Raw genomic sequence first — 16,075 nt, forward strand, 5'->3', positions numbered from 1 at the left:
GTATCTAAAGAAGTTAAGTCAAATTTGATTTCTAAAATAACCAAACCGAGCTTACAAAATCAAGTAGAAATGGCACTAAGTAGCCCACTTTAAGGATACCGTCCAAAACATACAGAATTTTAGAAAAAACTATTTAAAGCTTAGCCAAATTTGACGAACTTCAAACGGCTTGAAGGTTTGAAGTTTTGAACTACCAAGTCCTAACTTCAAACTTGAAGGTTTAAATTTTTGAAACTTTGGTCTGAAGCTTGAAATTGCAACCTGTTGAAGTGACTAAACTTTAAATACTTTGTATGTTTCAGCAACTTTAAAATCGAGCAGTTCGCCCAATAATCAAGCAAAACTTAAATACTTTTCAAAGTAGAATGTTAAAAAGGCTTATTCATATTGAGACAGAATCAAATCAATAAGGGAAAATGACACTGTACAGTCCCTCTCAAAATAGTAGTCGAAAATATATATATATATATATATATATATATATACACAATATATATACTTTATACAAAAATTATATATTTTTTGGCTATAGAATGTAAATAGTTTTTCATACGGGCTAAAATTGGAAAAAGCCTAAGCCCATAAAGCATTGAAGATCAAAACTAGGCCCAAATATTTAGTCCAAATCGGGCAACAAGATAACAAAGCAATCTCCGTCTCTATAGAATAACTCTCTTCGGAGGAACGAGAAAACCTTTCAATCCTTTCCAGAAAATCCTTCTTCTTTCACTGATGATTTGTTTAATCTCTTGAAATTTGCAACAGAAGAAAACCCACAAAGATTTCGAATCGGAGCTCCGGCGACCTTTCGGGTTTGACCCTCTTAAACAGCGGGTTTCTTCGAAAACGGAACTGTAAGATTTCTATTTTTTATTCTTTTTACTGATATTTTTAATTCATGTTCTATGTTAAGTAATGGGCTCGATAATTTTCTCTGTACTTGTTTATATGTCTGTTTTCCGAAAATGGGGGATATAGTTGGGATTTTTAAGGTTCCACGAATATCTGCTAAAGGGTATTCCTTCAATTTAATGTACCTTCCGTAGGAATTCGGGGTAATCTCTATGTAAATCATGTCGTTAGATGGTTTTTGAGAAGCCTCACGGGATTAGGTCTAATTGTAAGAGCACAACACGTGATGTGTGGGATCCAAAAATGATGCGCCACTGGCTCTGAGGGATTTCTCAGTTATCAAAAAATTTAGATGGTATTTGAAAAATGTTTTCGGGTTTAGTTGTAAAAGGACTAAGATTAGTTTTTAATCTAGACTTGTGTAGGGATAAATGAGGATTTCTAGTTTTAGATGAAACATAAATTTGCCTAAAAAGAAAAGTTATCTAGTATTGGAATAAAATGGACCTATAGATTATAAAATGACATGGCTATTAGAGTTACCTGATACCTGGGAGGTAGCAGGTACCTGGTGGAATATTCAAGGTGTGCGCAAGTTGACTCGGGCACCACCGTCATAAAAAAATAAATGACATGGTCATTAGTGATGGTTTTGCAATATTCTATGTTGACCTCCCGATGCACCCGTTGTAGGTGTGATATAATGAAAATTGAAGGTGCTAACAGGGATGAGGTAAAGAAACCTAAAATCATATGATGAACCGTTGTCTTCAATGACCTACACCTTCTCAAAATTAATGTAGATATAGCTAATATTATAATTTAATATCACATAAGTAAAAAGATCTAGTCGACCCTAAGTAGTCGAGATTAAGGCTCGGTCAATTGTTGTTTTATTTTACGTTAGGTCAAGTATTTGCCAAATGCCATTTTTGCAGTGTTATTAAAGGCAAAAAGCGCAAAAAAGCTCTAAGGTCCGTTGGAGCTTTAAGCGCAAAACACAATTAAAGCATTGGGTTTAATGAAAAAAAGCGAAACGGGAGAAAAAGTAAAAATATGTATATGTAGTCCAAGACCAATAATTATAAGCATGAATAACAAATATATGGACAAAGAAATTAAAAGAAAAAATTACGATAAAAGTGAAATATCAATTGTTTAGTGTCGCATTTTCAGGGTTACACTCATTGGCAAGGAAAAATATGCCTTAGAGTCTTGATGCGATACTGAAGCACCCACAAAGCGAGGGGAAGCGCTCAACATGTTTTGAGCCTCGCTTCAGGGCTTAATCGCGCCTTTGACAACACTGCATTTTTCCACTGCCTTTTACCTTGTTGTTCCTATTAAATTGTTATTGCTTCCTTTCACTGTTCTTGAGCCGAGGGTCTATCGGAAACATCCTTTCCACCTTAATAAGGTAGAGGTAAGGTCTGCGTATACAATTACACATTACTCTCCCGTACCCCACTTGTGAGATTCCATTGGGTTTGTTGTTGTTGTCCAGTATTTGCCAATATTAAAGTTTTAATCTGGCTAGAGACTTGTATATCAGTGCAGGGGTAACAGTGAAATTAAGAGAACATCTAACTTTAGAAAACCTCTGACTTGCCTTATGAGACAAATTGTTTAGTATTTGAATGAAACAGGTTCAACTAGAGATAAAGGAATATAGAGGATTCGTACAGCTAACCCCATGCAATTAGGAATTAAGGCGTAGTTCATTGATTTGTTGATATTGGAAAGAAACAGATCTGGATAGAATGGAATGGATATAGTAGACTTTTACAGCGGGCCACAACTATGTTGGGATTAAGGCATAATAGATTAGTTGTCATATGGTTTCATCTGTTAGCGTTCTCCGCCGCTGCTATGTGACTAGTTGGTGGTGAAAAAGTTCTATCATAGTATTTTAAAAACCAAAGTATATATTGAAAAAGAATAAACTCAAAGTGAAAGTGAAAGACTATAAAAGATGTACATTTTATCTCAAAGGAGGCATCACGTACCTTTTGGTGAACGTTGCTTCTTATGTTTGATTGAATGAAAATAAAAAGCATTCAATTAGGTCACACCATGGTTACCATGAAAGGTTCTAGGAATTGCTATACAAAATATATGCGCCAAAAGAGAATTGTTTTCATTTTTGGTAGTAAGAGAAAAGCCTGTTTAGTTGACTATCACCAGGCTCCCAGCTGGTACACCCTGTGGAAACAGTACATTGTGTGTGAGTTCTTAAATGTTTTCTTCACACTACAAAACAAGATTTCGCTTCATTTCTTGGTGTATAATAAATATCATCATCTCAATTCGCGCAATATTGTTATAACACTGGTCAAAAGAACCTAATGATACTTCAGCCATTATTTCTTCTCTATGTTGGTTGCCCGATGAGCGAGTCTATCTTGTCTCAATTGTGGCACAATTTGTCTAGTGGACACTGGACAGAGGATGCTTTCTCTTTATTTTTCTTGGGAGTGGGGTGGATAGTTTGCATGTTAGTGCCCAGATCTTGAGGAGATATTTTACTGTATACTATGTTTTGCGTGCATTTCTTTCATGCATCTTCTGATCTCCAGATATTTGCAGATATTTGAGGTACCATGGCTGAGATGGATCTTCTTTTGATAATCAAAAGTGTACCATCCCTGATTGAACAATTGGGGAAGGCATTAAATGATCTTGAATCTCACGAAGATGCCTCCATGGATAAGGGTTTACTCAAGGATATTGAAAGACACTTCCGGGATCTGGAGGCCTCAGCAGTGAACAAATCTTTGGAACTGGAAAGTAGAGAGAAAGCCTTTAAGGAACAAGAATCTGATGCACATCTGCTGATTACTTCACGAGAGGCAGATATAGCTGCTAGGGAGCAAAATTTGTGGGATCAGTTGCAGGAACTTAAAGATGCTGCAGTTTCTGCAATTGCTGCAGCACGGGGAGATCATCAATTGGCATCTTTAGAGCATACAGATATAGAGGACAGCAAAGACATTGAGGTAAACAGCTCTCTTGGTGGAACAAATGGACTTCATACTGGCTCAGAGGTAAAATCCTCTGGTAGAGCTGGTGAAAATGCTGATGGTGTTTCTGACAAGGTCAAACCTCGACCAGAACTGACACAATTATGTGAGAAGATGGATGCAGAAGGACTTCTGCATTATATCATGGAGAGTAAAAAGAGTATGACCTCAATTTCTGAGGAACTCTCCGTTGCCCTTGAAGGTGCAAGTGAACCAGGCCGTTTGGTACTGGCTTCACTTGAGTTCTTCTACTCTAATGATGAATCTAACTCTAAAGCTGAGGAAAGCAGAAATGCTAACCATAGCTTGCGTCAAGCCTGCGTTGTTTGTATGGAAGCCATAGCCACCTTGTTGGCGAAAGCTAAACCAGGTGCTGATCACCTTCTGTACCCAGAAATTAAGCAGCAAGCCAAGGTCATTGCTGATGAATGGAAGCCTAAGTTGGCTACTGCAGGCACTGATGCTGCCAATCAAGCTTCATTGGAAACCGGGGCATTTTTGCAGCTCCTTGCAACTTTTAGGATTGCTTCAGAGTTTGATGAAGAAGAGCTCTGCAAGTTTGTTCTTGCAGTGGCTCACAATAGGCAGGGGCCTGAGCTCTGCCGTTCTCTTGGCTTAGCAGACAAAATGCCAGGTTGGTGTTCTTTTAACTGACCTGATGTGGTCTGGAGACCAGACCATCTCTTCTTTGAGATGCTCTTTTCACTGGAAATCTTGGACCTTTATAGTATACTATGCTAGGAACTGTTCAAATGATGCATCTAATAGCTGCTGCCTCTCCAAATATGCAAACATATTACTTCATCAAAAAATTATGCAATCATTTATGGTGTTAATTCTATTATTATCATTATTATTATTTCTTTGCAGGTATCATTGAAGCATTGATTCATAATGAGAAGCAAATCGATGCTGCTCGTTTTATTCATACCTTCAAGCTGACTGAAAGATTCCCCCTTGTCCCGCTCCTGAAAGGCTATTTGAGGGACTTGAGACGTAACGCACAAGGGAAGGGAGGTAACTCGGGAAACAGAGAGGTACTACTAGCCAAATTAATCCTTTGGCGGTCATGCATTTGTTAAATTTGACCATTTAGGAAATTCTACTTTCATTGGTAGCTCAAATATCTGTCAATAGAGTTGCATGCATGTACAGTTAATTTCCAATGATCTATATAGGTAGATGACGTCATTGGTTATTACAAGCTAAGTTGCTCCGACACAACAATTTAGGTGCCGCACCTGTGTGGAAACGACACTAGTATGGGTGTGGGTATGGGATCCGTACCGGATTTGGTCAAACAATTTTGGTTACTTTGACTACGACAGACGGAAAAATTCGAGATGAGATACAACTTGATTCCTGAAATCAGAACCAAGACTAGGGTAAATTTGAAGAAAATAACATACCTTATCAAGGAAATCAATCCTTTACTTATCTACAACTTGAGAATAAAAAACAAATCCACACTTTACAAGCTATACGCAAGTTTTCCATAAAATTTCTCATAATCTAGAGATATTTTTATATTTTTATTTTCTTTAAATTATTTTTAGCCGGATCCCCGCACCCATATCCGTACTAGGATCTGTATTCCCGAATCTTAGAATTTACATTTCGAAGGATCCGGCGTCTGAATCCTCATCCGTGTCGGACACCCGCACTCGTGTCCAAGCAACTTAGATTACAAGTATTAATCCACATGTGCTTTATTATGTACATATGACATGCATATTCAACACTATTTTAGTCCTTAGAATGCAAAAAGTAATCTAATATGAGAAAGTGAAGAAAATAGTAGTCTTAGTTTGCCATGAACTTGCTGTATATTACCTTTCATACTCTCTGGTTATTCAATGGAAATTTCATGAAATTAAACACCGAAATCCGTGTAAAAAAACATGTAAATCGTATCCACAGACATCTATCATGTTGGCCAAATCATTTATAAAAATGTGTATTTTCTCTTTACACCAAAAAAGTAAATGAAAGAAAAGAAGACTTTTTAATAGTTATATTGATTTCATTGTTTTGGAACAGTTTCCTATTTCTTTCATGCCAAATTATTCAAAAAACGCATAGAGTAGTTCGATTTTTTTAATCAAGACGCATAGAATTGTTCTTAGGCAAACTTCCTTTTTGTCTATAACCGAGAAATCCCCGAGGGCCAATGGCGCACGGTTTGAAGTTCAGTGGATAATGGGCCTGCCCCTCTACCCTTGTTAGGCAAAACTTCCTTTTTTCACCCTATTTTCGTCTAACTCATGACATGGTCTCTCTCACAGTCCTAGGTAACACCATTGCTTTCTTGAACCCAAAAAAGTTCAGAGTTGTGTGACACACATGTAACATGTAACAATTGTATGATTTGGGTCTTGGTCTTCTCCGAACTGCTTATAAACAAAACTGGCTTTACATTGTCGGCCTCTCTTCCTAATTTTATCAATCGTTATGGCATCTGTACTGCACACCATGTGAAGAAAGCTGTTTTTTTGGTGCCTCTCCGTCGCCTTTCCTCCCCACCACTCTCCTATCCCCGCTTCATCAAATTTCCATATAATGATTTCACCGTGTGAACAGACGAGGAAATGAATATTTTGATCTCTACTGGATGTACTAGATATTGGGAAAAACAAAGATCCTGGGTGGTGGTCGATGTTGTTTAATAACCTCCCCGGGGAGTGAAACCTTAGTTCACTGATTTATAAAGAAGACCAAAATAACCGAACCATAATTTTTTATAAAAATGTACAAGTAAATTGGGAATGTGAAGAGATATGGAACTTGGGTTATCCCAATTCCCAAGTGTTTCATTTGATTAAAACCATGGTTTTTTCTTCTTGGGGAGTGGGTTAGAGTCTTACCTATGAACGGTCATGGTGAAGCCAAATTTCCTCCTTGTCCTTGATTCCTTAATCTAGAGGTAAACGAGAGGATGCAATCTGAATCCTTTTTCGGAAAGAAACGCTAGAGACAATTTAAGCTCTTTTCAGATTTTAGTTAAGAGTTTTGATGAAGTAGCAAGCCTGGGTCAAAGAAGACTGTAGAACAACTATATGAAGCAGCTTGCCTTAGGATTTTAAAGTTAAATCTTGATATGCACGTTTAATTCTTGTCAGGGAATGAATTAGATTATCTAGAAATGAACAAGTTGTAAATAAATAGAAAATTGCCTGCAAACTGAAGCATAGTGGTTATGGCTGACACAATAATAACCAGCTTGAGGCCTTTCTACTTTCAAGTTAATTTAGTGGGGCTTAATGCTTGAGTTTACTGATATGAATTTACTTCTTTTCGAGGTTTGACAATTAAATATCACCATGGCAAACTTGTTCCTACTTGTCTATCAGAAGCAAAAAGAGAGCCAAAAGACGAGGGGAGGTTGGCATTCTTTATCTCTTAATTATAGGCAAACTCTCTTACATAATAGTACAATTGCGCAGGAACTTGCAGCTGTTAGGGCAGTGGTACGGTGTATTAGAGATTACAAGCTTGAAGCAGAATATCCACTTGATCCACTACAAAGAAGGGTTGGTCAGCTGGAAAAAGCCATTTCTAATGACAAATCCAAGTCTAATGATAAGAGAAGACATTCTGGATCAGCTAAACATCAGCAATTCAAGAAACCACGGCCAAGTGGAGGAACACATGGATCTACCAGACCTGCTAACGTTCCTAGCAGACAGCCCCCCTCTGTTTTAATAGAGAGAGTGGCCGCTTATAATCCAAGCAGACAGGTCCCCTCTGGTTTAGTTGAGAGAGCAACTTATGCAGGATTGTCCGATAAGTACACTCATCTTAGTACATCTTATGATTATCAAGCTCCAAGTCAGGCTGCATATCCCCAGCAATCCTATGAGCAGAGATCATATTACTATCCAGCTGATGACGGAACTACTGCAACTTCTTATGCACCTTCTCTGCCATATAGTTATGGAAATTACGCAGGCAGCGGAATGCCAGTAGCAGATGAGAGAATTACTACAAATTCTTATACAACAGATCTGTCATCTAGCTATGGCAATTATGTGCCAACAGCACATCAATCCTACGTGCAGAAGGAGTAGTACTGAGCTTTTATTTGTAGTAACAGGTTTTTCTTGGAAAGACATGGTAGATGACTATCCTGATAATTTGCTTTCCATGATAACACTTTTGGCTTGAGTAAGTGCCTATCTTTCACCAGTATTTCTTTATCTGTGATCCTTAAACTGTTTATCGTAGAATTACATTATGTAGGGACATCCTCAACTTATGTTTCTAAATTTTAGTTCATAAGTAGAAGTGGTAAAGTGGTGTTGCCATTGATTTGGATTTTAGCAATTTGGCAGTTTAGCTAATGCCAATAGTAGCAACCACAAATCTCCACCCCCCCCCCCCCCCCTAATTTCATTTTAGTTGAAATTGTGTTATATCAGGTCAGATGCAATTCTATGTTGGTTCAGTTTACAAGTTCTGTTTAGAGTTGCCACCTAATTTTGATGGGAAATCAAAATCTTTCAAGTTGAATCAAAAGATGGTCTTACAACAAAATCAAATATCTAACTTTTGGTAAATTCACAGTATGTAAGGTAACGATCCAAGAAAATAAAGATAAATATCAGAATAAAAAGTAGGATTAGGGGTCCCATAAACAGAAGTCATTGAATAGGTGTGAGAACTATTGGTCAAACGAAAAGTTCTTGGGCATTGTTTTTAAGTTTCAACGATATGAGATTGTCTCATTTTCACATTCATTTTTCAGTTAATACATTGCATTTAAGCTTTAGTCCGTTTATAACGCTTGATACTGTGTCAAATTGTTTCCCTACCGTGGCTGTCAGAGAGTAGACATTCTATGTATATATGCCAGCCGGATAAAAGTGTGCATACCAAACAAATTAACCATTTATTATTAGTTTATTCAAAACTCAATTCTTATCCCCCTGTCCTAGGCAGAGATCTCAATTTCAATTGAGAAAGAAGAAGTTAGAATGAAAAGTTTTTGATTCATCTATCAATTATAGGCGAACAACACTAACAAATATATAGTGACAGACATAAAAGAAATTGATTCGTCATTTGTAACATCTATCCATCTCGCAATTCCAATTAACCGATTCATTGAGTAATTTATGTAGCGGTGTTTGACTGGATATAACCTTAAGAAAAAAAGACTTTTAAAACTATGGTCTAAAACAAGTCATTTAAATTTATGTTACTATGTATAAATTGAATGGGAGCCTTGGAGCAACGGTAAATGTTTCTCCGTGTGACCAATAGGTTACGGGTCCGAGCAACGGAAACAGTCACTAATGCTTGAACTAGGGTAGGTTGTTTACATCATACTCATTGGGGTACAGCCTTTCCCCGGACCCTGCATGAACGTTGGATACCTTGTACACCAGACTACCCTTCATAAATCATCTCATTAAGGAGCCAAAAGTTTAGAGTTAAGTTATTTCCAAATAAAAAAAATAAAATATTTTCTTTTAGATAGACTAAAGATGAAGGTATGACACATACACCGAAATAAAGGGAGTACGATTTTAAATCGCTAACCGAAACAAGTTCAAAGAAGTACATAAATTCTTATATAGTATAATTTATGCAACTATAAGCAATGAGGCCGAGTATGATTGCAGATCTCAAATTGGCTAAAAGCCTTGGGGCTGAGGTGGTCGAAGCTAAGTGTGATTCCCTCCTCTTGGTAAATTGTAATGACCCAAAATGCCATCTTTAAATTTAATAATTAATTATGTGTTCTAAGACCTCGAAAAATACTATTTATCATTCCTCGACTTGCGTGCATAGTCCGTAAAATTTTTCGGAAAATTTTTATGTGAAAAAAATGGATCAAAATGTGAATTAGAGCTTTAAAACTCAACTGAGTTGACCTTGGTCAACATTTTGAGCAAATGAACTCGGATCAGTGCTTTGACAGTTTCGGTAGGTCCGTATCGTGATTTGGAATTTGGGCATTTGTACGATTAGTTACGCAAAGTTTCATACCAGAAACCAAATGTTGTAAATATGCAAAAACTAAATTAGTAAAACCAAACTTTATAAAATTTTAAATAATGTAGAACTTGATACTAGACTTGTATTTGTGTTTAGAAGGCCAACCAAATGACTCACATTCTATTGGTTGAGAACTTGATAGTCCCTCTCCAGTGTTTTGTCCTTTTGAATCACTCAAATAAACTGTTTGTCAACGACTCTGCTATTCTCTTCTGTCTGGTCTATATGTAATAGTATTACTTTACAAAATGTAAAAAAGAAAGAAAGAAAACAAAGCGAAAGTCGTGTCTTTTCATGTGGCTATTCTTACAAAGCCTGCAGTTTTTCTGTACAAAACTGCAAGGGCTTATAACTCAATATAAGTTGCATAAGGTCTTATTAGTAGTACTTTTTGCAGACTACTTTTTGCCTTTTCCGTTAATAACTTGATTTTCAAAATCAAAAGATTCTCTGAAGTATTTATATCACTTTTTTTCCTTTCTTCTTTTCAATTGGATTGTTTTGGAAGTACTCTTAGCTTGTAGAGGTGATATTAAATAAGATCCTTATAGCCTTTGCTAGAATAGCTTTATTCTTAATCATGTATCACATGATGGTCAGATCATTGGTCTTTTTTCTACCTTTCTTTCTCTCTTTGCCTTTATTTTTCTCTCCTTCCCCAACGAATCTAATTTTGGAAGTTAATTTACACATCGGTTTCTTAATTTTTGAGATATGGAAATTTTACAAGAACTATGTCAAACTAATATGAATCACAAATTTTTATAAGTCAAGTACTGCAATTGTTGTTGACAAATGTTGTAAAAATTGTTTATATTTCTTATTATTATGTCTTTCTTTTTTGAACGTCACGAATGATCTTTTAGTTTGGGTGGTGGAGCTTGGTGGAAATCTTTGGAAAAACGTGCTTTTCAGTTGATGAATTCTCCTTTGGGCAAACTCAGCAACCTCGGGCTCTTCTTCTGGCGCCTACGAAAAATCAGATCTAACTTTCTCGTTACGAGAAATTATTTCCTCCACCGTAGGAAAGTTCTCATAGACACCATCAACGTGAGGATGCATAAATACCGCCAAAGAGACATGGTCAGTCCCCACACCGGAACCAGAAGATACATTAGCCATATTTTCAATGAGAAAGAAGGATTAGAAGCAACGGGAAGCACTACAACCAGAAAAAAAGACACAGCGAGGAAGAAGGGAGAAGAAATATCAAGGTTTTGATGAGGAAAACACGTAAAGAACAAATGAATGTCATCACATCTCTATTTATAAGAGTTCGGGCATCAAAACCAAAAGGTTATGCCATCATTACCCAGCACTGGAATCGAAACGGCAGCTCCAACTGACAGTCGCACGAGAAATGACGCAAAGCATCGGGAAAATGTGCCATAATGACGCATGATGTCATGACGTCATTCTAGCGCAGAAACGACACAACCCCAAAAGAGGCGGCTCTCGAAAGGCCACGTTGCCGGCTCGTCCCAAGTTTAACTACCCGACCCACTCGTCCACTATCCTCGACCATAACCAACAAAGTCCGCTCATCAAGGTCGTCAGAGGATAGCCTCAATAAGCGGAGGGACTAACTGTATAGGTCAAAATCTACTACGGAACATTTAGGGCGAGAACGTATTGAGGAAAAATCAGTCGAGGTCGATCAGGAAATGGTGAAGCTCGTGATCGAGATGCTTATAATGGTCGAGGACTAAGTCCGCGGAAAGAACCGTAACGGCTAGTTTTAAGAATATGATAATAGAGGGAATATTCAATAAGAATATTCTCTGCACATGTAGTATTAGGGTTTACTAGGGATGTGTCCCATATATAGAAGACAAAAAGATAAGGACAGAGGATATGTAATATTGATCTAATAAGAACATTTTTTCGAAGAAAGATTCCCTCTCTAGCAAAGATACAAACATTACCTTTTCATCAAGATTCTTGTTCATATTATTCCATACTTTCCCATCAGATCTGAGAATAGTTCGAACATTCTAGGATTTATCTGTCATTCATCATTGTCAGGAGAAATAATCATCTAGTCCATTCTTTATTGGGTGAATCAGTCCTCCTATTGACTTAAATGTTATTTATTCCTATTTATTGCTTAGTTACTCCTCCATTATTGCTCATACTTTATGAATATTTAGTACATGTTATTGTCAATCTCCTATTAGATTTGTCCACATTATCCACGCTTTCAGGATCCGCATTTAGATATTATCGTTAACTAGTTTTAACCCATAATTATATAAATATAATAGTTTTAACCGAAAGTTATACTTTTTGGTCAAATAATTTGGCGCCGTCTGTGGGAATTTCCTAGTTAAATTTTTAGTTTTCCTCTAGATCTATAGCTGACACGAATCGCTAACGTAAAAAAAAAAAAGCAAGAACAAGCTCCCCTTTCTTTGTATGCACAAATCTAATATGGCAGGTAACGGGAAAGAAAGAACAAGAATAACGAGTAACCTCCCAACCAACCTCATGAATATCATCAATGAGAGCTCTGAAGCAGTGAACGAGGGCGCAACGCCCAATGCCTTCCCCAGGCGGGGTGGGTTACCCCCTCCTCATTGTAGCATCACAAAATCTCTTGGTAAGGGAGCCTTTACATCCGTGGTGGAAGAGACGCCACCAGCAGTAAAAAAGCTCCTTGAAACTTCACTAACCGACACGCTAACCAGCATCCTCCATAAGCCCGCTCGGGACACGGCTACAGAAAATGCGAGGACTTGCATTATACTAGCAGTGGACGAGCAGCATGATCAATTTCCTCCGCCTCCAACGACAGGTATTACTCACAATGTCGTTAGTAGTGCAGGTAACAACACTCTCACAGCCATTCTGAAAAGAATGGAGGAAATGTAGAATGAGAACAAAGCACATCGGGATCAAATGAGAGAACACCAAGAAAGGGTCGATAAGATACCGGATACCCCTAAACTCTTGCCGAAGAGAGATGCCGGTCGGTTCGTCGAGGAGCCGTATAGTGATGACGCCGCCCCACATGCCATACAAAAAACCTTAAAAATGCCGCCCTATCTGAAAATATATGATGGCACGACCGACCCCGAAGACCATGTGACTCACTATGTCACCGCCGTGAAAGGCAATGAACTCGCCAAGGAACAAGTATCCTCCATTTTGTTAAAATAATTCGGCGAGACCCTCACGGGAGGAGCTCTAACGTGGTATTCACAACTGCCTGCGTATTTCATTAAAACCTTAGAAGAAATGGCCGATAAATTCGTAATGGCCCATGATGGGGCCAAGAAGGCCAAGGTGATGTTAGTCTATAATTACATATTTTTAGTGCATTACGTACCTTACATTTTAGGTGCTTTAATGCTAAACTATACTATATTTGGGCTTAATTGAGTTTGTTTTATGTGTAAGTACGTCGAAGACGAAATTGAGAGCAAAGTAGAGATTTTATGTGTATCTTATATACTACAAGAATGGTTCGTGATTATTTGATGACGGAAAATATTATGATGTATAATACTGCAATGTTTGAAGATAAACCAAAAGAAGACAAAAGAACAAATTGAAAAAGAAGGGAATTATTGATGAAGAAAGAAACAACTGCATAGGAATTGAAAAAAAAGAAACAGAAACGAGAAGATGAAAGAAGGAAAAGTTAGGTAGAAAATGAGAATTGAAACATGCAAAGAAGTCAGCGACGCGAGGGAGTAAGCTCGCTATAGAACATGCAACGCGAGGATAAAAGCTCGCGTTAGAGCTGGCTTCATGAGGGATTTTGCGTCCGTTTGAGCGTGCGCTGCATAGTGTAATGCGAGGTAAAGCTCGCATTTTGCCTCGCGGCGCGAGCCCTGTAGCGAAGGTGTTCTGGGTTTTTAAGGCCTATTTTGTCTCCTATTTGGTTTTGTACTTGGTTATTTCGTTTGGGTCTTTTTTCTATACATATAAATAGTCATTAAACATCATTTTTAGAAGAGTTTTGTGACCGGAGGCAAGAACATCACGTGGAACCACTCTTGGAGGAGTGGCTAAGCACTCTAAGTTCTAGGGTTGTGGTTGACATGATTATTAACGTTTATTAATTACATCTTTGTTAATTCGGATTATCATCTTGTGGTTGTTTATTTAATTCTAGTTTTCACTTGTGAATTTTTGTAGCTACCAATCCACCCTACTAGCTATGCTATACTTGGGAAAGCCGTGTTTAGATTAGAGTAGAATTATAAAAGGCTTGTTTCTGAACCCGTGGCTCGGGGAACGATTTCGCGGTTAGGATAGAAATATATCTAACCGTCTTGCTTAATTAAATACCGTATTATATTCATTCATGATAGACTCAATACCATAGGAATATAGGATTGATATATTGTGGGCGGGAGAGTAGTATTGTGGGAACATGCTATTCATATAAACGATCCGGTTAATTAGCAACCATAGATAATCTGGATTAACGAGTGTAATTATTGAACTTAATAGGATTGATAAACCAACCACAACCCTGGAATTTTTATCTCATCTGAAGTAAAATCTTATCATACACATTTGTATTCTTGATAAATTAGTTGTTACTTGTTTAATTTCCGCAATAGTAGATTAATATAAAAACATCACTCTTAAATAGCTTGGATAATTAATTAATTTTAGTTTGTTTAGTTAACGATCAATCTAAGTCTCTGTGGGTTCGACATCCGACTTTCGAGTCACTTTATTACTTGACGGCCACGTATTCTTGCGTGTACTTGAGGAACCAATAAGTTTTTGGCGCCGTTGGCGGGGACTTAGTTATTGATTGTTTAGTTAAGTTAAGCTTTTATTCGTTATTTGTTCAAGTTTTAATTTTTAGTTTGCTTTATTTGTGTTAACGCAAGCTCTTCTCTTGAATGTGGAGGAGTAGAAGCGCAAACAATCTCTTTCATCTTGATCCTAAAATCAAACGAACACTTCATAGAGTGAGGAGGGAAGTTGAATCTAGAACTAGAATTGAAAGAGAGTTGGACATCGTAGTTCAACCACAACCAATAGAGATGGCAGGTAATGAAGAGCGTCCAGTGATAGAAGCTGTAAGGCCCAATCTGGCTCTTATGACTCAGGCGATTGTGAAGCCTGATATCACGGGTCACTTTGAACTCAAACAGTACATGGTACAATTGATTCAATCCACAGGACAATATGTAGGTCTATCTCATGAAGACCCGCAGATGCACATTCAGAGCTTCCTGGAAATTATAGACACTTACAATTATCCGAACATTTTCAAGGACTATGTCTGACTAACATTATTTCCCTTTTCACTGATGAGGGAAGCTAAGGAATGGTTACAAAAGGAGCCCGCGAACTCAATCCACAATTGGGATGATCTAGCAAGGAAATTTTTAATTAAGTTTTTTCCCACGAAGAAGACAAAGTCGTTGAGGATCCAGATTCTTGGGTTTCAACAACGAGATGGTGAGACTCTTCGACACGCTTGGGAATCATTCAAGAGGCTACTCAGAGAATGGGCACACCATTGTTAGACTGATGAGGTGTTGGGTCACACTTTCGTTGACGGGTTGGATGAGACATCAAAGATGAATCTTGACTCAGCATGTGGGGGTAGTTGCATGGCAAGACCGTATAGTGAGATCCAGATCCTGCTAAACAATTTCACTGCTAATGATAATAATTGGCAAGGAGATGGGGAACCACGAAGAGCACCTAAACAAAAGGCAGCAGATGTGATCGATCTTAATGATTTCTCAACAATGAGAGCAGATATAGCGAGATTAGTGAATTAGATGAATAAAATGACAATGCACCACGCACAACAGATGCAACATGTGCAACAGATGTCTACTTGCTACGAGTTATGCGGTCAAGGTCACACAAGTGACATATGCCCCGTGAATCCTGAATCCATCTACTACGCGGGGCAACAAGCTAGAGGGCCGATGAATCAAAATGCTCAATATTGTAACACATACAATCCGAACTGGAAGAATCTTCCTAACTTCTCTAGGGGTGGAAATAAGAATATCAGGCCTCAAGCGAATTACAATCATCCACCTCAACCTCCACAGCAAGGAGAGGAGAGTCTGACTGACATGATGAAAAAGCTCTTGATAGACAATCAGAAAGTTATGGCTGAGAATCAACAAGTCAGGGCAGAGAGTCAGTAAGTCAGGGCTGAGAATCAACAATTGCGCACATAGTTCAGAAATCTAGAGAGGCAGTTTGGGCAG

General features: G+C 37.8%; 1 protein-coding gene across 2 annotated transcripts; it reads left to right on the plus strand.

Moving 5' to 3' along the window:
- The first annotated feature begins 678 nt into the window (after window positions 1-678).
- Window positions 679-8,180, plus strand: LOC104119367 (FRIGIDA-like protein 3). 2 transcript variants are annotated; one of them, XM_009630857.4, is made up of 4 exons: window positions 679-854; window positions 3,439-4,506; window positions 4,743-4,909; window positions 7,316-8,180. In XM_009630857.4, exons 2-4 carry the CDS (start codon window positions 3,453-3,455, stop codon window positions 7,937-7,939), a joined length of 1,845 nt encoding a protein of 614 aa, XP_009629152.1. In that variant the 5' UTR covers window positions 679-854; window positions 3,439-3,452; the 3' UTR covers window positions 7,940-8,180. The 2 variants fall into 2 exon arrangements, with proteins under 2 accessions (XP_009629152.1, XP_009629153.1); XM_009630858.4 differs by having other exon boundaries at window positions 713-854; window positions 3,429-4,506.
- Window positions 8,181-16,075: the final 7,895 nt, after the last annotated feature.

Source organism: Nicotiana tomentosiformis, chromosome 4, assembly GCF_000390325.3.
Source record: "Nicotiana tomentosiformis chromosome 4, ASM39032v3, whole genome shotgun sequence".
Taxonomy (NCBI): domain Eukaryota; kingdom Viridiplantae; phylum Streptophyta; class Magnoliopsida; order Solanales; family Solanaceae; genus Nicotiana; species Nicotiana tomentosiformis.